The following is a 23,738-nucleotide window of genomic DNA, read 5'->3' as shown; positions in this document are numbered from 1 at the left end:
ATTATTTTGAGTAATTGAGAGTAAGACACTGGAGGAAATTTGTAAAGCTACTGGATGCAAGGACCAATTGAGAGATACAGATTGTACGGTATAAAAATCATTATGTAAATGGAAAGTCCCCATAAAACATGAAAACACAACATTAGAGTACCCAACACTGTGTGTGTGTGTGTGTGTGTGTGTGTGTGTGTGTGTTGCAGTGTTGGTAATGGATGCTCTTTGCTGCCTCAGCCACTGTATTTCACACTTGAATGCACTGAAGTAGAGCCAAGAAATTTGTCTTCGAGATCTGTTTATTATGTTTAGAGGCAAAAGCAAGAGGAAGAAAGAGGCATGTAAGGGTCTATTATATGCAAAGGAACTTTGAAATCATGTAAAGGCATAAAAAAGTCATTTGTAGATAGCTGACTGCTCATTTTGGTCGTTAAGGTTATTTTATGTGGCTTTCATTAGTATCTGTTTTGCGGTGAACTGCTCTTAGATTGGGTTTCATGCTGAGGAGGAACGAACTGAGAGAGAGTACACGGGCCAAACATTAATATGGTTATTTAGGCACACAGAATAGAAGAGAACCCTTTGAATTTCCCTTTGGGTCGTGGAGGAAATTGGACTTCTGAGGATGAAGAAAAGGCCATTGTCAGCATGAACTGGGTTTGAACTCATCTGAAATTGGAAAGACATTAGCAGAGTGAATCTGTAAGGCTCATCTTCTGGAAATTAGTCAGTGCAATTAAACTGACTTGAGGCGCTGAGCTGGCTAAAGAGGAACGAGAGACCTGTCAAACTCTGATTCCCACACAACCCCTTGATTACATGCAACTGGAGGTACACTATAATCAGTCTGCAGAATAGAATAGCGTTGCTGACACCATAGCATTTAATAATATTTAAAAGTATTAATATAGCTTTACCTATTTTCCTTTTTTATTTTAATTTTAGTTTGAGTTAGTTTTAAAAATCTTCAGAACACAAATCAAGATATTTTTATTAATCGGAGCGATTTCTGTCCCTCCATTGACAGCTACGCAACTACCACTTTGACGCTTCAAAAAGTTCATAAAGATCGTAAAACTAATCCATATGAATTTTAGTTTAGTCCAAATTTCTGAAGAGACTCGATCACTTTATATGATGAACAGATTTAATTTAGGCTTTTATTCACATTTAAACATTGATCAACACACACATCAGTTGTGGAAGCTCAAGCATGTTCGCTTGATGTGCGAGAACCAATGAGATTCATTCTCGAGTTATCCATCCATCCATCCATCCATCCATCCATCCATCCATCCATCCATCCATCCATCCATCCATCCATCCATCCATCCATCCATCCATCTATCTATCTATTAATTTAGGCTTATCTATATATCTATATCTCTTGCCATACACGTGAGATTGTCCATGACTTTTCTTGGCAATGATTTTCTTTTTCCGAGCACATGCAAACTGAGCAATAGTACTTAATAATATTAATAGTGCTTAGCAAACTCTAGACTGATAATAATACTAACATTAGCCATTATCAGTCTCAGTATTGAGCATTTAGATATCTGCTGGCCTCAGTCTTCCTTCACTTTGACCTGATCAATGGTATTGACTGGATCCTGTGGTGGGCGAGATCCAGTTTACTGTGTGCTGAACAACTTTTAGTTAGCAATTAGCACCATTTAGCTCCCTTACTCGACCACAGTATTGAACACGGGCGTATCCATCAGTAATACTGGTGGGTTTACTGATGTTTATGTTTCTTTCTCCAACATTTTGGGACATATTAATATGGGACATAGTCTGTCCCAATTGGCTTAGGACTACAAGTATGCACTAAACATGGGTACTTCGCTGGTGATGGGAAAGCACATACCTGGTTGCTCTTTTGAGGATTTATTTCAGGGTTTTTATGTCTGCCGGGTAGTTGTACCTTTCTTTTTAACACTCAGTCTGTTGTAATGTTGACATGACATTCCTCTGGCTAATCATTGATCGGCTGCCATCTTGTGGGGTGGGGTTGTCAAAGTTCAGTTTAATGCATGAGTGTGTGTGTCAGAGCAAACAATAATCTGTGTGTGTGTGTGTGTGTGTGTGTGTGTGTGTGTGTGTGTGTGTGTGTGTGTGTGTGTGTGTGTGTGTGTGTGTGTGTGTGTGTGTGTGTGTGTGTGTGTGTGTGTGTGTGTGTTGTGTGTGTGTGTGTGTGTGTGTGTGTGTGTGTGTGTGTGTGTGTGTGTGTGTGTGTGTGTGTGTGACAGCTTTAGACACACCCACTAGTCCAACACTGGTCTGATGTCAGGAGTATCCAGTGTCACTCGCAGATCCTGGAACATCTTTCTCTTTTAGGCTGGATTTACCAGGTGAGATATTGTCTTATACTCAACAAATATTTTAAGTCTATATCAAATCCTGTAAGTCTCTCTTGTGTAATAGAAACGATAGCCTGTGTAAGGGTCAATGTCACGAAACCTGTCAAGAATATGTCCATGTTATATTTCACAACAAAATCAAAATAACTTTATTATATTATATTATATTATATTATATTATATTATATTATATTATATTATATTATATTATATTATATTATATTATATTATATTATATTATATTATATTATATTATCAGCAGTTTTTCCTCTAAATTTGTATTACCATTATGTGAGAGAAAAAATATATGTAATTTATTTATTTATTGATTTATATATCATGGTCTTTTTTTGTATTCCTTTTGAATTTTGCTCATTTATTTATTAATTAAATCAGGTATGGGAAAAATCACTGTAATCCAGTATTTATGTAAAGTAATAGAGTAACTGTATTAATAGAATCTAGTGAGAATCAATAATGAGAATTATTATTATAAATTTCAACAGAAAAACATCTAGATGCATTATTGTAATGAGAATTTGAGAAGAATATGTGCTCAATGTTTATGCCAATTTTCTTTTGCAAAATATAATTTCTTTAATTTGATTTGGGGGTGAAATGTGACACTTGGAAAGGTAGTGATGACAAAAAGATGACTAATTGTGAGTTATAACGAATGGTGAAATTCTAGTGACATAATTCAGACGTCATTTATGATCAGTTCTAGCAGTATCACTAAACGTGCTTGAGGATGGAGTGACGTTTCCCTCCTCTCGTCTTCTCCTATTTCGCTGTCGTCACATTTCCGGACTGCTTTAATCAGCCCGATGTGCAGCCGATAGACTGAAATTGTGTTGACTTGTGTAGGGCAGCGCGTCAGCGATGGCTTCAGTGTGTGTGGACATCCGTCCAGTTTTTGTTGGCTGTGTGTATAGAGGTTTTAGGAGAGAGGAGTTTAGTTTCAGTGCAGGGTGCCAGTGGAATATACTTTATTTATAGTTGCAGACAGCAAAGAGAACCCGGTCACTTGCCCAATGACGAGTAGACAATCACCTCTAGAATCACCTTCATCTGTGACTTTGATTATATGCAGGAAAAATACACTGAAAAAATCATAAATTGCATGTAAATTTTACAAATAGGCTAATTAAGCGTGAAATTTTGAAGAAGTAGTATTTTCCTCATACTCTAATAATCTTTATTTTTGTTACACTTTTGAAAAAGGATTTTTTTTTTTACAGTGTATATACAGTATGCATTCATATTAAAATATTGCATTAAATTAGGAAAATACAATTTTCACTGGTGGTCTCATATTTTGGACCCTGGTTAAAACTGTAGTTTTTGATGGCATTATTTATGATGGCAATTTTTTTTATATTTATTTGTACTTTATGTATTATTATTATTATTATTATTTTTATTTATCGTGGTTGAACAGCTTGCAATCAGAGGTCCAAAGAGGTCTGGTGTTCAGTTATGTTTTTGCCACAGTTGGGTAAATATCAAATATCATTTTAGGTTAAACCTTATGAGTATGTATAACGGAAAATGCATTTTCTTTTACTGGCCGCCAATTCTTTTGATTTTCTTACCATTTTAATCATCATTTTGCCCCGATTTATTCGATTTTTTTTTTTTTTTGCAGTTAACCTACAAGTCTTGTCAAATGAATTTCGAAATGTACAGATATTTCATATATATTTTCTCAGTTAATATGAGACAGAATGCATGATAACTATTCTAAAAATATTGTTTAAACTAGTTTTACATGGACTACATAGCATGTCACTCTGCTGGACATTGTGTTTACTGATGAAATATCATGTCAGTTGCCCAAATGCAAAGCAATTTATCTGAGTAAATGTCCATACAGCATCTTTTGAGGGTTTTGCATGAACCTGAAGTGGTCTAGTCCAAGGGAATCCACATCATGAGATGTGACATCAGATCTGAAGTCACGTCACACATGTATGATGTATCATTTTAGCCGACCCCGAGAAAAGCAGAGCCCACATGGCTCAAGTTGTACAAGCGTTGGCGTGGTTGGTGTGTGTGTGTGTGTGTGTGTGTGTGCAGGGACTCTAGAATCAGTTGCCACTGTGATCCGTTAACTGAAAGCTGTGAATTATTCATAACCCTGGGCTTAGCTGATCATAATCCTGCTACTCTTGTATCTGCAGAAATGGCAAACGTGGTTCATAATGCAAAACTGTCATTTAGTGGGTTTATCAGTCGAGAGTTAGAGAGAGAGAGTCACAGTACTTCTGCGAAAGCCACGAATCTCTGCGTGAGTTCACAACAACACTGATATTCAGTCATTATTACGGCCTCTTGGTATTTCTGCATGTTTTCTGACTGTGTTGATTGTGTGGGAAATGTGATCATATATGCAGTAAAACAGTGAGTAATAGACTTTTATTGGAAGCTGAAAGCATAATCAAATTAGTAACATTTTACAATAAGGTCCCATTAGAAAACAATGCATTAACTAAAATGAATGAGGAATTCATTTGTTGCAGTATTTATTTATTTATCTTTGTTAACATTAGTTAATAAACTAATCAACTGTTCATTGTTAGTTCCATTAAATAATGTTAACCGATACAACTTTTCATTTTAGTTATGTATTAGTAAATGTTGAAGGTAACACTTTAGTTTAGTGTCCAATTCTCAGTATTAAGTTGCTTATTAGCATGCATATAACTAGGATATTGTCTGTTTATTAGGAATTATAAAGCACATATTAATCTCTTATTCTGCTTGACCACATTCTTACTAACTGACTTTACTGAGGCAAAAGTCATAATTAATTTTTTGTTAATAGTGAGAAGAACTGGACCCTAATCTAAAGTAGCTAAGAGTAATAAATGCTTCAGAATTATTTTTATTATTCATGTTAATTATTTAAATGTTACCATCAAATTAGACTGAATCTTTAGTAAACGAACACACAGTGGCCACTGAATGTGTTTAAATGAATGACTGGGCATCAGAATTCTGTGTAATTCTGTGTAATTGAGTCGTCAGGCTCTGTGTGTGTGTGTGTGTGTGTGTCGTACTGAAGCGGTGTACAGTGTGTCCTTGTCTTTATTGATCCGCAGGTCTCATAAGCGCTGCAGTGAAGGCACTGCGGAGGAGACGGCACTGCAGATGCTGGATGTGAGAGCAAGCTTTAATAAACCGGAAAAAAAAGTTGTCAGCTAACCAAAAAATCGAACGTGTTAACATATAAATTAATTATTTTTAATAAAAACAAATTATTTAGTATTTTTATTATTATTTATTTTAGTGTAGGCTATAATTAATTATTTTAATTATATTATTATTATTAATTTTTTCTATTACTTAATTGTATTATTTATTCTAACTGAATCAACCTGACTGCATTAGGTCACATCAGATCATACAGCTTCTTTAAGGAAACATCTGCAAATTTTCAGTTTAAACAGTGATAGAAATAGATATAAAACAACAAACATAATATTTAGTCTTATACAGTTTCAGAAAGATTTACAAGTATTTTTTTGTTACCACATTGGCCCTTAGAAAAAGTACCATATATTTCCATAAAACACTGCTAGTTTCCTCAAGGTTTGAGTGTGCGTTTGACTTCTCCTGCTGCTCCTGCTGTTTTTCCTGCTGACGGTGATCGATAAGAGTCAGTTCTCCTCCTCATCACTCTCTTTACGTCCTTCTTCACTCCATCCTTTTTGCTTTCCCCTCATGTGAGGGAGGTGCTTAGATTCATACTAGAGAAATGTGCATCTTAAATGTAACATTGGTGTCATTTAACATTTTACAAAAGCAATAATCCACTTGTCAAAGTGATTTAAAAAAGTAGTCGATTGCCGAGTTCACGCGCGTGATCATAGGTACTAAACCTATGCGCGTGAACTCGGCAATCGACTACTTTGGACTTCAACCGAAAACAGGATGTAAACACAGGTATTTGCACTGGCTTAAATAACATCATTTTTATACATTTCTTTCACATCTACTGCAGTCAGATCCACTCGTGTTCACTCTGAAGGAATCACTCACATTAGCTGTGCACTTGTAATGACACATCAAGGATGTTAAGAGGCTAAAAGCAGGTTTAGTACTTGCCCCATTGAAGTCAACAGGGTGCAATTTTAAAAAATAGAATAACTCGGTGTAGGCAACACCGATTTTTGTCGTTGTTCTCTGTATTGACAGCACTCCAAATGTACAAAAAAATGAGCTCAATGTTAAAACTGACCGGAGTTCTCCTTTAAGGGGTCCCACTTCACGCTGTGCCTAAAAAGTCTTTAACCACTGTAAAATCCCTGCAAACGCATATCTTTATGTGACTCTCTAACTTTTTAGAGTCATTTGAATGAGCTTTTATATCATTTTTTTATTTATTTTTTTTTTAGTTGTGATTGAATGTGACGTGATTGAGGGCTGTAAATAACTGTACTATACCTCAGACTTTGAACAGAAGTCGAGTAGCTTCAGATAAGTTATCTTAAAGGGATGATCCTATGAACATTAAGTCATAATTTACTCACCCTGGCTTTGTTCTAATGCTGTATGACATTCTTTCTTTTATGGACCATGGATCCTTTTTATGGAAAGGAGAATAAAAAAAAACCCATATAATACATATAATGGCATTGAAAAGCCACCAGCATTAAGCTTTAAAAAAAAAAGCTTCCCCTCCTTGAACTGCCACCTTACCGTGGTGGAGGGGTTTGAGTACCCGAATGAACCTAGGAGCTATGTTGTCTGGGGCTATATGCCCCTGGTAGGGTCTCCCAAGGCAAACAGGTCCTAGGCGACGGGTCAGACTAAGAGCGGTTCAAAACCCCCTATGATGCCCAAAAAAAGGAGGACCGTGACGTCGCCCGGTATGGCGCAGCCGGGGCCCCACCCTGGAGCCAGGCCCGGGGTTGGGGCTCGTATGCGAGCGCCTGGTGGTCGGGCCTCCCCCCATGGGGTCCGGCCGGGCTCAGCCCGAAGGAGTGACGTGGGGCCACCCTCCCGTGGACCCACCACCTGCAGGAGGGACCGTAAGGGGCCGGTGCTAAGTGGATCGGGCGGCAGTCGAAGGCGGGAGCCTAGACAACCCGATCCCTGGACGTGGAATCTAGCTCTAGGGACATGGAATGTCACCTCTCTGGCGGGGAAGGAGCCTGAGCTTGTGCGTGAGGTTCAGAGATTCCGACTAGAGATAGTTGGGATCACCTCCACGCACGGCTTGGGCTCTGGAACCACACTCCTCGAGAGAGGATGGACTCTTCACCACTCTGGAGTTGCCCATGGTGAGAGGCGGCGGGCTGGTGTGGGTTTGCTTATAGCTCCCCAGCTCAGCCGCCATGTGTTGGAGTTCACCCCGGTGAACGAGAGGGTCGCTTCCCTACGCCTTCGGGTCGGGGATAGGTCTCTCACTGTCGTTTGTGCTTACGGGCCGAACGGCAGTGCAGAGTACCCGGCCTTCTTGGAGTCTCTGGGAGGGGTGCTGGAAAGTGCTCCGACTGGGGACTCCATCGTTTTACTGGGGGACTTCAACGCCCACGTGGGCAGCGACAGTGACACCTGGAGGGGCGTGATTGGGAGGAACGGCCCCCCTGATCTGAACCCGAGTGGTGTTCTGTTATTGGACTTCTGTGCTAGTTACAGCTTGTCCATAACGAACACCATGTTCAAGCATAAGGGTGTCCATCAGTGCACATGGCACCAGGACACCCTAGGCCGGAGGTCGATGATCGACTTTGTGGTCGTTTCATCCGACCTCCGGCCGTATGTCTTGGACACTCGGGCGAAGAGAGGGGCGGAGCTGTCAACTGATCACCACCTGGTGGTGAGTTGGATCCGATGGCGGGGGAGGAAGCTGGACAGACTTGGCAGACCCAAACGTACTGTGAGGGTCTGTTGGGAACGTTTGGCCGAATCTCCTGTCAGAGAGATCTTCAACTCCCACCTCCGGCAGAGCTTCGACCAGATCCCGAGGGAGTCTGGAGATATTGAGTCCGAGTGGACCATGTTCTCCACCTCCATTGTCAACGCGGCCACTCGGAGCTGTGGCCGTAAGGTCTCCGGTGCCTGTCGAGGCGGCAATCCCCGAACCCGGTGGTGGACACCGGAAGTAAGGGATGCCGTCAAGCTGAAGAAGGAGTCCTATCGGGCCTGGCTGGCTTGTGGGACTCCTGAGGCAGCTGATGGGTACCGACGGGCCAAGCGGACTGCAGCCCGGGTGGTTGTGGAGGCAAAAACTCGGGCCTGGGAGGAGTTCGGTGAGGCCATGGAGAAGGACTATCGGTCGGCCTCGAAGAGATTCTGGCAAACCGTCCGGCGCCTCAGGAGGGGGAAGCAGTGCCCTACCAACGCTGTTTACAGTGGAGGTGGGCAGCTGTTGACCTCGACTGGGGATATCACCGGACGGTGGAAGGAATACTTCGAGGATCTCCTCAATCCCGCCGTCACGTCTTCCATTGAGGAAGCAGAGGCTGAGGGCTCGGAGGCGGACTCATCCATCACCCAAGCTGAAGTCACCGAGGTAGTCAAGCAACTCCTCGGTGGCAAGGCACCGGGGGTGGATGAGATCCGCCCTGAGTACCTCAAGTCTCTGGATGTTGTGGGGCTGTCTTGGCTGACACGCCTCTGCAACATCGCGTGGCGGTTGGGGACAGTACCTTTGGACTGGCAGACCGGGGTGGTGGTCCCTCTTTTCAAGAAGGGGGATCGGAGGGTGTGCTCAAACTATAGGGGGATCACACTTCTCAGCCTCCCTGGGAAAGTCTATGCCAGGGTACTGGAGAGGAGAATCCGGCCGATAGTAGAACCTCGGATTCAGGAGGAACAGTGTGGTTTTCGTCCCGGTCGTGGAACACTGGACCAGCTCTATACCCTCTACAGGGTGCTGGAGGGCTCATGGGAGTTTGCCCAACCAATCTACATGTGCTTTGTGGATTTGGAGAAGGCATTCGACTGTGTCCCTCGCGGCGGCCTGTGGAGGGTGCTCCGGGAGTATGGGGTCCGGGGCCCTTTGCTAAGGGCTATCCGGTCCCTGTACGACCGGAGCAGGAGCTTGGTTCGTATTGCCAGCAGTAAGTCAGACTTGTTCCCGGTGCGTGTTGGACTCCGGCAGGGCTGCCCTTTGTCGCCGGTTCTGTTCATAATTTTTATGGACAGAATTTCTAGGCGCAGCCAGGGGCCGGAGGGGGTCGGGTTTGGGGACCACACGATTTCATCTCTGCTCTTTGCGGATGATGTTGTCGTGTTGGCCTCATCAGACCAGGACCTCCAGCATGCACTGGGACGGTTTGCAGCCGAGTGTGAAGCGGCTGGGATGAGAATCAGCACCTCCAAGTCCGAGGCCATGGTTCTCAGTCGGAAAAGGGTGGCTTGCTCGCTTCAGGTTGGTGGAGAGCTCCTGCCTCATGTGGAGGAGTTCAAGTATCTTGGGGTCTTGTTCACGAGTGAGGGAAGGATGGAACGGGAGATTGACAGGCGGATCGGTGCAGCTTCTGCAGTAATGCGGTCCCTGTACCGGTCTGTCGTGGTAAAGAAGGAGCTGAGCCGCAAGGCGAAGCTCTCGATTTACCAGTCAATCTACGTTCCTACTCTCACCTATGGTCATGAGCTGTGGGTCATGACCGAAAGGACAAGATCCCGGATACAAGCGGCCGAAATGAGCTTTCTCCGCAGGGTGGCTGGGCGATCCCTTAGAGATAGGGTGAGAAGCTCGGTCACTCGGGAGGAGCTCAGATTAGAGCCGCTGCTCCTCCACATCGAGAGGGGTCAGTTGAGGTGGCTCGGGCATCTTTTCCGGATGCCTCCTGGACGCCTTCCCGGGAAGGTGTTCCGGGCATGTCCCACCGGGAGGAGACCCCGGGGAAGACCTAGGACACGCTGGAGAGACTATGTCTCCCGGCTGGCCTGGGAACGCCTCGGTGTCCCCCCGGAAGAGCTGGAGGAAGTGTCTAGGGAGAGGGAAGTCTGGGCATCCCTGCTTAGACTGCTGCCCCCGCGACCCGGCCCCGGATAAGCGGTAGAAGATGGATGGATGGATGGAAAAAAAGCATTTTAATAATGATTTGTGATAATATTTCACAATATTTCACTTTTATTGTATTTTTGATTAAATAAATGCAGGATTGCTGAGCTTATAAGATAATTCTTTCAAATACATTAAAACATTAAATGGTAGTGTATTTAAAATCCTTTGATTACATTTTCCGCATTGAAAAAAGCAATATTGAACTAATAGAACGGGTTGGACTTTTTACAACCAACTTGAAGCTCAACTTGTATTACAGGCCCGATCGAATGAGAAACATATGCTAGTAAAACAGACTTATTTTATTTGGGTTAGTGAACAGTCGTCAACAAGCCACTTATGTCTCTCATTTTTATGACACAGAAAGACTTTCATCAATCATTAACATTGCTGTATTCAATACTCTCCCGTCGTGGAAAAATGTCAGGGAATTTTTAGGCTTTCCAGCTGTTCCTTCATTCTTTGTTTATCATTTCAGTACCAAATGTCTGTTGTTGTTGTCTAAAATAAACAGAAGCCTTAAACCTGTATTCACCCCCCAACATCCCAAGGCCATAACCACCCCCACCCCCCCTTACTGTCAGAAAAATTCAAGTCAAATGTGATTAGTCTCTCTCTCTCTCTCTCTCTCTCTCTCTCTCTCTCTCTCTCTCTCTCTTTTACACACACTGCTGCACATGTGAACACCCACTCGTCCGCCAAGAAGCATTTTTAACATCGGGGTACAGTTAGCTTTGACTGCTCTGCTGTTTCTTTAAAGCCTAACTAAGTTAACTCAGTAGGAAAGAAGCAAAATTGAAGAGAAGTGTTGGGTGTTGAGGCAGGTTTTGGGGGGTGGAGAGTCCCACGTGCCTGGATCTGAACGCGGGGGATCGGTGAGCCTTTTGTTGCTTTTCCTCTTTTGTCATGGCTGGACTCTGGAGCGCTCGTCATCAGTATGGAGGAGATGGTGTGTGTGTGTGTGTGGATGCTGGAGGACAGCTTTGTTTGGGGGTAGTCTGGGGTTTTGTTTTTGATGGTGTGGTTTGGAGAGAGACTGTCTGACTCGTATTTACACTCATGCATTTTGGCAGACGCTTTTATGATACTTGCATTGCATTCAAGGTATATGTATAATCAGTTCATGATTTGTTCAATTTATCAGATTTACTTTAACACACATGCTCATATGCAATTGGCTGTTTGTGTTTTTGTGTGTATTTTAGTGCATTCATACATACACTGACCTTTGTTCCTTTGGTGTGTAGATCGTATTTGACTGATGTTGTATTATTCGATACAGTATCATATAATTTGAAGTGAGATAAAGACAGCGTTTAATGTCAAAGACTATCAGTGAGTTATAAATATAAACTAAATATAGAAAGTGGTTAAAATGTATGATCTAAAAGAACATGCATGCAGTGGCATGTTTTGTGCATTAGGGATGCAATGTTTTGAGTGTGGCTATGAACCAAGTCAATCAATAGTTAGGAAGCCTAAGCACTTTCACAGTTCTTTTGTCTAATGTGCCAGAGAGAGTCATGTGCAATGATTAAAATGCCTCCCGCTGCCGCCCCGTCAATTTAAATGGATTAACTGAACAAGTCGGCCGTATTGAGACCATTTTGCCCAATTGCTTTTGAGCATCTCGTACTGTAATTTCTTTAACCTTGCAATATAACCCTGATATAATGAGAATATGAAGCTTATACTAGAGGAGGAAAAACATTTTAGTTTCATTCAGAGGCCCAAACTGATCAAATATGAAATGTGGTGCAGTTGCTGATATTTATATGGTCAAAAATCTTGTATTGTAAATCAGTCAGATCTTAATTACAGTAAACATAAAATGCATGTAAATATCTGCAGTCACTCTATGTCTCCCAATAATACGTCTTATTAAGTTGATATGCTTAGTTTTATGATCAATTCTGTACTTTATTATGTTGAGGGCAAAACAAATAATGCAATGCAATAAAATGACGATTGAGAGATGAATAAATATATAAATAAATAAACATTCCTCAAAAGCTTGTTATATCATATTTAATATATTTTAACATGATTTTTCTAAAAATAAATGTGTGGATAATCAAGTAAACCTAAGTTGTTTCAGTCCCGTAAATACTCATCTTGAAATATTACAAATATCTCAAATAAATTAAATAAAAGCCTTTCACTTTCTAAAAAGTATGAACCATCAATCAGACAACAGAAGGCATGTAGTAGATTGTGTGCAACAGTAGTTTTGATCATGTTGATCATATAGAGACCTTAAAAAGTTGCATATAAAATATGATACAATAGGCTTTACAGGTTTAAATTTAATTTCAATGTTGAAATCTTATAGGGTTAAGATAGTCACAGATGGGTTTTAATGACTGCACAAAGATGAGGATTCAAATGAAAACAGTCTTTAATTTTAAATCCAACTCGGAAATACTCGGCAAAATTACACGACCACATTAACAGTGACGAGACGGGACCATGAATAGACAGAACTCAGGGTTTAAATACACAGAGGGAAACGAGGAAACTAAATGAACAACAGGTGAACTTACTTAGTGACTGATTGGCACACACTAGGAAACTAGGTCACCATACAAGAACAGGAACAGAACAAAACCTAAACACAATGAACTAACAGAACTAAATATAACCCTTACAAAGATTTCCTTTGTTGTAAATTTTGGTGCACTTGTGCCAGCCTTCATTGTTGTTGTCCCTCTGAACTGTGTTCACATTTATTGGTTTCAACTGACCCAAATATTAGTCAGCCCCCCTCCCAGTGTCCTATAAATAAGTGGAGCCCGCCTTGTCAAGTCTGAATAATGGCATTATATCATCATGGCTCGCCCATGACTTCATTATCATTGCAAACACTCAGAAGTCGCACGAGTCATTTGTCAATGTCGTTTTTGTTAGTTTTGTTTGTACGCCTTCAGCGCAGCAATCCGTAGAGTATGACATTCATAAATTTTATAAGGTTATAAAGATGTTATTGTGCATGCAGGTCTTGTTTGTGTGAGGTTGTGACAATGGATTTATCTCAACAATTATCTTAAGAATTTATATGTATGTAATATACAGTGTTTTCACTCTGATTGATGTTCATCACTGTGATGAGATCACTGATAGAGAATTAAATTATCATGATACAATCAGGGCTCAAACTGAAGCTTTGTATTTGTTTTTGAGCATAATGTGGCCTGGAATACATCAGATGGATCACAGATTTGAAGTGGCTGTGTAATTCAGTCATACTGAATCATTTGTGTAAGTCTGGGTGGGTGATGCCTTTATGTTCAAAGTTTGGTCTTTTTAGTGAAAATTTTTAAGTGAGAATATAAATTCAGAGCTGGTTTCACAGACAGGACTTAGGGTATTTAAGTAGCTTTTATAAACGTGCCTTAGAAAAAAACATTACTGGTATGCATCTTGAGACAAAACAATAGCACTGACATATTTTAAGATATCACATCAGTGCAAGTTGCTTTCAGTTAAAACAGCTCAAACATGCATTTTAGTCTGAGACTAGACTTAAGCCTTGTCTGTGAAACTGAGGGTCCGTGTTTTAAAGATTGGATGCCATATCAGGATTGTGCAAACATTACTTTCTTAGCCTACAAGATCACATTGATCTCTATGTTGCTCATTTGCCACATTAACAAGTTACTGAATGTTTTGCACAGGCAAAAATGACATTTTAATTAAATTTATTCCAACAGATTCAATTAAGGTATTGTCTGGGTTTATACGAGCGCAAAACAACATAACTTAAGTCATGACAATTACAAACATTCCCTATGTTGCATAGGGAAATGCAACAACTTGCTTTGTCAGATGGCGTCTCTGTTTTGATTCAGTTGAAATGATGTTCTTTATCATGAACAGCCACTCACAGCAATATTGGATTTGTGAAGTGAACTATATTGGTTTAAAATAAACTTGCAGATCCATCTCAGAGTCTGCATGTCCAGAACAACAGATCTAGTTTCCACACGATTGCTAATAGAGTCCTCCAGGGCTCTGTTTTGGGCCCTATTTGTTTTCTATTTGTCAATGACTGAAAAGTTGAATTCTGAAAAGGCTACTCGGGTTGGCAACAGGTCATTATGGACTTATAATACTCAGAGAACAAACTTCATGACTAACACAAAACAAGAGACTACAAGACTTCACTTTCTATCGTTTCCATGCTTTTAAAGCTACTTAAACTTCTAAATGCATGGTCCTACTTGACATTTTGAATGCTTTAAATGAATTTAACACCGCATTATTGTCCTGTAAGAGGTCTTATTAGGTAGGTATTGTTGGTAAAATTGCTTTGTTGTTCTTTCCCAGCTAGCAAGGTTCTCTCAAAGTTATCAACATACGTTTATCCTGCAACATTAATAGAATGTTTCTGGTCTGGTCTTTAATAATGTTCCCAAAATATTAGCACAATAACTTTTTTAAAACCTTCTTAGAACATTCAGAAATAATGTTAGCATTTTTTTGTTAGCTGGGTTGACAGTTTTTTACCATACAGTTGGCTTTTTCATTTTATTGTTAATGAGACCATATATGTTCATTATTATGTTCTCATAACTTTTGTCTTTTTTTCCTGCAGTACATGGTGAATTTCATTTGTTAGCTTCAATCCTGCTCTGCCAAATCTCACAGCATGTCGGGTGCCTACGATGAGTCCGCCATGTCCGACGAGACCACAGAGAGTTTCTGGGAGGTCAGGCTCAAAAACTAACTAATTCTGGAATATTATTAGTCGTACATGTAGTTTAATGCCTCATTCTCACAGGAAACCACAGCTATGAAGCTCTGGTGTTCGATTAGCTGCCAAACAAGCTGTTAGCGACTGTCACATGTTATTGTATCATATTGACTTTTAATGCTGTGGAAGTGTGTCATTCAGCCAAAGCGTGACCAAACATTATATTAATTAGCATGGTGTTAACATAGTATTAGAAGTAAAACTGTGTCATTATTGATTTATTGATCATACATTAGCATCGCATTCATTTTCTCCAGAGAAATTGATTTTTAGCAGATAATCTATAAACCTTTCAAGACCGACCTAACATGAGCTCTGAAATTACCACAAGATTTTGACAAAATTAAAAAGAATTGTCTATCTATCTATCTATCTATCTATCTATCTATCTATCTATCTATCTATCTATCTATCTATCTATCTATCTATCTATCTATCTATCTATCTATCTATCTATCTATCTATCTATCTATCTATCTATCTATCTATCTATCTATCTATCTATCTATCTATCTATCTATCTATCTATCTATCTATCTATCTATCTATCTTTCTTTCTCACTGGCAATCATAGGATGGGTAGTATAAGTCCCTCATAAAATACATTGAATCTTTGACTTTTTTCTTACTTTGATATACTTTTTTTATTTGTTCCAAATATATATATATATTTTTTTTAAATTGATTGGTTTAATTAATTCGATTTAGGATAAATACACTTGAGCGGTCACTGTTTTCTATTGAATACAGATATTTTAGCTCTAATGCTTTAGTAGTGTCCTGTCCATGACTTTAGCTATTTCAAAGGGTTCTGTGTTTCTCAGGTGGGGAACTACAAGCGTACAGTAAAGCGAATCGAGGATGGCCATCGACTCTGCAATGACATGATGAGTTGCATACAGGAGCGTGCCAAGATCGAGAAGGCCTATGCCCAGCAGCTCACCGACTGGTCTAAGAGGTGGAGGCAGCTCGTGGAGAGAGGTGCTGAGTGATTTATGACATGGCCATGGACAACCATGTTTGCTTACTTCAGAAATCCTTGAGTAGATTTAAAGTGACAACCTTGAAAGCAAACGTTGTGTCTAAATAAGCTTCTCTTTCACCCAACTCAATCAGTTTTAATGCGTTGTTATTGCTGCTCGCAGGGCCGCAGTACGGTACTCTGGAGAGAGCCTGGTTAGCTGTGATGACAGAAGCAGAAAAGGTGAGCGAGTTGCACCAGGAGGTGAAAAATAACCTGCTGAACGAGGACTTAGAGAAGGTGAAGAACTGGCAGAAAGATGCCTACCACAAACAAATGATGGGCGGATTTAAAGAAACCAAAGAGGCGGACGAGGGGTTCCGGAAAGCCCAGAAACCTTGGGCCAAAAAACTCAAAGAGGTGAGGTGACAGAACTTCTCACAAGTCTTTTTTTGTGACCCATTTCCAATTACAGTTTTTCTCAGTCGCTTTGGTGCATTTCTCACATCACTATTTACATTTGCACAACAGTTAGTTCAACCTCCACAACATTTAGTCATTTGGGCACATCCTAGTAGCAGTTTCTCATTCCTTCCAACAAATTGCAAATGCTTTTGGACATGCATCAGTTGCTTTCATACAACTCTCTGCTATTTGATAACATTATCATTTGCTTAAGTCATGTCAGTCAAAATTAACTATACTTGTGAATACTGAATAGTCATTCCATATAAAACTAATAGTCCTCATTTCATTGCTTGAGTCATTACATACAAAAATGTTGAACTAGTTGTCAAAATCTGTCATAAAAAAAAAAAATCCTGAAAAAGTCTCCTAAATTGAACAATTTGCAATTGAGCAAGAGATGATATTCGCTGGGATGTAGATGAAATTATGTGACCAGACAGAGAGGAACGTCTGGATGTGCATGAATGATTACAGTACTATGTATGTTGTATGTTCAGTTCCAATACAGTATATAGGCCTACTGCAATATTGTGTACAGTTGTGCACAGCTCTACCCAAAGGGAGTTTATGTTTGTTGTAAATAATGGTGTATTTTTTCTTTTGCACAATGCTGTGAAAAAATTAGAATTGCAAAGAGCATATGCAGTAAAAATGTGAAACATACATATTCAGTGTCTTGTACTCAGTTACCTCATAAATACAGTAATGTGTAACTTTACTGTATTTTTTTCAAATGGCTGTGCAAATAGTATTTAGTGCTGTATTGAGCATTTTCAGGTAGTGTCACCAAGATCTGACTTTCATCATTGGAAAACATTTATAGAGTAAACTGTCATAATGAAAACATGTCTAAGCCATTTGACTATCTTGTTCATAAACGATGGTGTCAGGACTTTTCATTTTGATGACACTGACACATTCATTGACATAAATACTTGCTTTTGAGGAATGGGCTATCCATTTTGAGCAAGTGACACGCTTTTGCAGGTTATCAACTAGGTTTTGCAGTTTGTACTAATTGTTTTGAGAACTGCATTAACTGTTGTGCAAATGTAAATAGTGTTATGAGAAATGCACCAAAACGACTGAGAAAAACTGTAATAATTGCAAACGGCCCTCCAATTACATTCTACATTCTTTTAAATGTGTTGTTTTTCCACTTAAAGCAACACTAAGGAACATTTTTTACCTTAAAATAATGTTTCCAAAATCGAATTAGTGGTTCATCAAGTCGTAACAGGGTGAACGGCACTTCTGGATTTCTGCTATCCCTATATCTGCTATAACCACACTATGCAAGTTTGCCAAACCGGGTCGCGTTTCTGTAGTTCGAATGAGACATAAGAAAACTACAAATTTGACTTGCTTTACGTCAAGCATTACAATAGTCATTATTTAGTTTTTCTTCGTTTCTGATGTCGCAGTACATCATACTTTCATGAAATCATGCAACATACTCTACCTTGGATGTCTGTGGACATCGTTCATTCCAAAGCCGGCGCTGGATAAACAGCGAGCGTGTGTGCGACAGTAGGCTGCGGGCGGCGAAATTATTTACGACAGCGGTAATGGACAATTCCGCTTCCAACCTGTAGGCCGACCGAAAAGGAAAAGTTCCTTAGTGTTGCTTTAAAAACATAAATATTGCTTTCAAAAAATGATTGTTAGAGGATACCAGTTTATTATTTTGCACACCAATCACCCTGAAGTGAAATGCCATAAATGCTGGTGATTTAGAGGCAGTAAAACCTGGTCTATGTTTGAATTAATATACTATTTATGCAGTAAATGGTGTGTATGCTTTGCATAGTATGCATATTTTCTTTATGCATAGAAAACCTGAGTATATTTGTTTAAATGTGCAGTATACAACAGAGCACTGTGTGGAATACCATATCCCAGAATTCAATGTGCTTGACTTGAAACAATTGAAACGGAATGATAAAAAAAATATATTAGATGTCAAATAACCATATTTATTTCCTGAGATTATATTTGGTCACCATTTAGTGAATTATACATGCCATGCAATGAGGTCATGTGTAATGTGCAAGCATAATGTGTTCTGTTTCACTAATATGCAAAAAAGCAATAGTATGCAGCAAGCGGTAATCTACTATTCTATTTCTAATATAGCCATAAACAAGAAGAAACTCGGCTGAAGAAATATCTTCATTTGAAACTACAAACAAATCATTGAATAATTCACTCACAATGCTTACCATGTTTGCAGTTGGAAACAGCAAAGAAAACATACCACATGGCCTGCAAGGAAGAAAAGATTGCATCTACAAGAGAGGCCAATAGCAAAGGAGAGGCGTCAGTCACATCAGATCAGCAAAAGAAACTCCAAGAGAAGGTGGACAAGTGCAAAAACGACGTTCAGAGGGTCAGCCAAGAAAACAATGCATATTATGTACAACATGCATATTTCATAAACAAACCAAAAGTGATGCACTTACAATGAATGTCTATGGAACAGCTATAACATTCCTTTAAACTGTGTGCATGGCATATATTATTCTCAATGTTTTTGTATTTTAACAGTATCCAAAAAATGTTGATCTAGAATGCATGTTGGATTCAATTAAAATAAGATCTGTGGTCTGGTCTCTTTTGATATTCTTGTAAATATTCAAAACTGACCACAATAGATTCAGCAGACGACAGAAAACAGAAATATCCTCAAGCAATTTCATCCTCTATTCATTACACCAGCAGGTCCGACTCCCCAGAGCTTACTTTCATATTACTACCCTGCCTTTGGACCACTTAATAGGGGTGTTCAATAAATGCCCCCCTAGCGCACCGTACAGCCAATTCATTAGCCTTTACTCTAAACCAGCATCCATTATAAGCACTTAACCCAGAGTCCCAGTGGAGCCAGCTCAGCCACAATAGAACAATGGACAGGCTGGACATTTGAGTGACAGCAGTAGTTAGCTATATAAAACCATCTCAAATAATGATATTATTAAATTAAGAATATGGACACATGCTCTAACTTTACAACTCACATGTCACCCCTAAAAGAAAAATATATAGAGATATTTTGCATAAAGCAATCAAACCTGTCATTAAGATGTTTGCATTTTGTCATTACTTTCATGACATTTCCATCAGAAATGATCAATTACATAAATGTGTCTGGACATTTAACTCCTGAGCTAATTTGAGCTTATTTTTCTTATTCTCATTACTATGATAATTCTTAATACAGTTATTTTAATACAGTAATATCTTATCATTCTTTTTTTTTATTATGATAATGAGAATTTGGGGGGAAATGTAAGCATCACAATATATATCTTAGTGGTCCTAAAAATAGTTTTGTTTGTTATTTAAAATATGATTACCTAAATTTCATTTTAAATTGATTGTTTTTGTTTTGTGTTTTGCAGTCTACTTATAATGCCATGGTTTTGTGTACCAAAGTCATTATTTAGTTTAACATGACCATTTTCCATCCTCTCGGACACTTGAACAGGGTTAGAATTTAATAGGCTTTAATTTTAGAACTTTATGCGAGTACCCTTTGTTATGATTGGCTCACCTCTTCATATTTACATAAATGGGACATCTCATGTTTATGCAACAAGTCAGAAGATTTAAGATGTTGTTTATTTTGTGTTTCAGGCCAAAGAGAAATACGAGAAGACCCTCGATGAGCTCAGCAAGTCCACGCCGCAGTACATGGAGAACATGGAGGTCGTGTTCGAGTCGTGCCAGCAGTTCGAGGAGAAGCGGCTGAACTTCCTCCGCGAGGTGCTTCTGGATATCAAACACCATCTTAACCTCACTGAGAGCCAAAGGTCAGCTTGAAATCAGACACAGATCTGGTCTCCTAAGCCTGGTGGTCTGAAGTCTACTTATTTTTATTAACGTAATGCATTCATAATGCATTTTTTATGTCATCTATATGCTAGTGTCCAAACTTTTAGCAGATGTGCACTATTATTCAAATGTTTGGTGTCATTAATTGTTTTTTTTTTTTTTTTTAAAGAAATTAATATTTTATTCAGCAAGGACGCAATAAATTGATCAAATGTGAATAGTAAATATATTAGCACATGTGAAAGAAAATTGCATCAGTCATTAGTCTCTAAATAAACTCTATAATTCATATTCTACAGCTATGCCACAGTCTACCGGGAACTGGAGCGCAGCATCACCTCCGCCAGTGCCCAAGAAGACCTCAAGTGGTTCAACAACCTCCACGGGCCAGGCATGCACATGAACTGGCCACAGTTTGAGGTAAAGTCCATATGTGGGACCAGTGAGAATGTATCTGGTGTAACTCAGGACTGTTCATTTTATTTAACAGTTACTGAGTATTTCTCATATAATTCCTCTTGTCTCTAAATCAGGAGTTCAACCCAGAACTGAGCCACTCTATTAATAAGAAAGAGAAGGTGAAGAGGAACCATGATGGGATCACATTGACTCAGGTCACACATGGTGTAGATCAGGGCACACCGCAGACTGGAACCCGGAGCAGGTACAGAGGTTTTTGTGTTATTTAACCCTATAAAGCCTTCTGGATCATATTTGATGCACACATTTCTAAGGCCTCTAAATCATCAACTTTGAAAAAACCTGTTGCACACAATCTACTACATGCCTTCTATCATCAGATTGATAGTTTATACATTTAAAGCAAGTAAGTTTAAGTAAAATCTTGACTTTTTTTAGAAAGTAAATGTAAGAATAACTTTCATTTTGTTATTAATATTTCAAGATTAACATTTACTGGGCTAAACCAACTTAGATGATTTTGATTATCCATTTATCATCTTTTTTTTTTTTTTATCATGCTAAAATGTTAGTATCAAGTATGATACATCAGGCTTTTGAGGAATGTATTTTTTCATCGCTCAATATACTACGAGGCTGTTGAATGCTTGATTCTGATTGGCTGACAAATGTTCTAAGGTGTGCAGTAATTGTCAGGGAAACGGAGGGCTAAAGTAGTTCCAGGCAGATCTTGACCGCATTACAGATCCATATCACTTCACCAGTTATTATAAAGGTCCTTACAGTCTACAACAGCAAAAGAACCAAAACCCACAACGACACTGACCAAGCAAATAAATATAGTTAACAATACGATAAAAATGTTTTTTAAATTACATTTATTATTCACGTAAAGTACATAGTCTCTTTCTCCTGCTCTCTCTCCCACTCAAACACACACACACACACACACATACAGTACAGACACACACTCACACAGAAAAATGTTGTCAGTGCTGCGCTGATGATTTTATCAGTAAAATAGTTTAGAAACTTAAAAGCTACATGACATTTCTCACTAGTGAGTTACAGTTTTTCTCAGTCGCTTTGGTGCATTTCTCATAACACTATTTACATTTGCACAACAGTTAATGCAGTTCTCAAAACAATTAGTACAAACTGCAAAACCTAGTTGATAACCTGCAAAAGCGTGTCACTTGCTCAAAATGGATAGCTCATTCCTCAAAAGCAAGTATTTATGTCAATGAAAGTGTCAGTGTCATCAAAATGAAAAGTCCTGACACCATCGTTTATGAACAAGATAGTCAAATGGCTTAGTCATGTTTTCATTATGACAGTTTACTCTGTAAATGTTTTCCAATGATAAAAGTCAGATCTTGGTGACACTACCTGAAAATGCTCAAGATAGCACTATATACTATTTGCACAGCCATTTGAAAAGATACAGTAAAGTTAAACATTACTGTATTTATGAGGTAACTGAGTACAAGACACTGAATATGTATGTTTCACATTTTTACTGCATATGCTCTTTGCAATTCTAATTTGTTCACAGCATTGTGCAAAAGAAAAAATACACCATTATTTACAACAAACATAAACTCCCTTTGGGTAGAGCTGTGCACAACTGTACACAATATTGCAGTAGGCCTATATACTGTATTGGAACTGAACATACAACATACATAGGACTGTAATCATTCATGCACATCCAGACGTTCCTCTCTGTCTGGTCACATAATTTCATTTACATCCCAGCGAATATCATCTCTTGCTCAATTGCAAATTGTTCAATTTAGGAGACTTGTTCAGGATTTTTTTTTTATTATTATTTTTTTAAATGACAGATTTTGACAACTAGTTCAACATTTTTGTATGTAATGACTCAAGCAATGAAATGAGGACTATTAGTTTTATATGGAATGACTATTCAGCATTCACAAGTATAGTTAATTTTGACTGACATGACATAAGCAAATGATAATGTTGTAAAACAGCAGAGAGTTGTATGAAAGCAATTGATGCATGTCCAAAAGCATTTGCAATTTGTTGGAAGGAATGAGAAACTGCTACTATGATGTGCACAAATGACTAAATGTTGTGGAGGTTGAACTAACTGTTGTGCAAATGTAAATAGTGATGTGAGAAATGCACCAAAGCGACTGAGAAAAACTGTAATAACGGCACTGTTCTTGAAGCAGATAAACTTACAGTTTCGCTATTAGTAGAGACGCTGCTGCTCGAACACATACGCGTAATCTCTCTCTCTCTCTCTCTCTCTCTCTCGCTCTGTATAATAACTGCAATAATCTCTGCATTAGTCTACTATCAATGGCTCAAGCCTCCGTTTTTGGAGTTGTGGGATAAGATTAAGATTTGAACATTTCTCACAGAAGAGCATTTTAATGACCAGTTATAAGTGGTAACTCATCACTTATAATGTGCTAACCGTAGTATAAGCGTAATAATTGACTTTGTTCTGTTGAATTATTAGAAAATAAGCCAACTCCACTGCACGTTGTGGTCGCATTATGCTAATAATTCAACAGCCCGCTGTCAATTAATCCTTACGTATTGCATTGCATTATATATATTGCCTGCCACAATTAAAACTACAGGGCTTTAATCATAAAACTAAGCATTTAAATATCATCCTAATAAGACATATCTGTAACGGTTATGTTCTTTGTGTGGGCTGTTTTTCCTTTCCAATCCCATGTTTCCTTCCTGTGTTTAGTTCCTGTTCCTAGTCGTTTTCTAAGGTTACTCAGTGGTTAATTGATTACAGGTATGTTCACCTGAGTCTTGTTTGGTTCCTCATTAGCCATGTATTTAAGCCCTCAGTTTGGTTCTTCTCTTTGTCCTGTATTGTCTTTGCATTAGTGAAGCCGTTACGTTGAGTGTTTCCTTCTGGATTGC

The 23,738-nt window shown here is 39.1% G+C and overlaps 1 protein-coding gene across 8 annotated transcripts in view; it reads left to right on the top strand.

The window, feature by feature from the left end:
• Positions 1-23,738, top strand: part of pacsin1b (protein kinase C and casein kinase substrate in neurons 1b) — a 33,233-nt gene that overhangs the window by 6,516 nt on the left and 2,979 nt on the right. For 2 of the 8 annotated variants that reach the window (XM_081381234.1, XM_081381241.1), the window contains exons 1-8: positions 11,193-11,332; positions 14,978-15,091; positions 15,961-16,117; positions 16,282-16,517; positions 18,799-18,954; positions 20,202-20,377; positions 20,699-20,819; positions 20,933-21,063. In XM_081381234.1, coding sequence (XP_081237360.1) covers positions 15,032-15,091; positions 15,961-16,117; positions 16,282-16,517; positions 18,799-18,954; positions 20,202-20,377; positions 20,699-20,819; positions 20,933-21,063 — 1,037 coding nt within the window. In that variant the 5' untranslated portion in view covers positions 11,193-11,332; positions 14,978-15,031. Of the gene's footprint in view, positions 1-2,246; positions 2,349-11,121; positions 11,333-13,524; positions 13,642-14,977; positions 15,092-15,960; positions 16,118-16,281; positions 16,518-18,798; positions 18,955-20,201; positions 20,378-20,698; positions 20,820-20,932; positions 21,064-23,738 lie in introns of those variants that run through there. The other 6 variants (XM_081381235.1, XM_081381236.1, XM_081381239.1 and 3 more) reach the window with 6 other exon arrangements.

Source organism: Scardinius erythrophthalmus (genome assembly GCF_964197995.2).
Source record: "Scardinius erythrophthalmus genome assembly, chromosome: 12".
Lineage (NCBI taxonomy): Eukaryota > Metazoa > Chordata > Actinopteri > Cypriniformes > Leuciscidae > Scardinius > Scardinius erythrophthalmus.
This window is presented reverse-complemented; position numbering and strand designations above follow the sequence as displayed.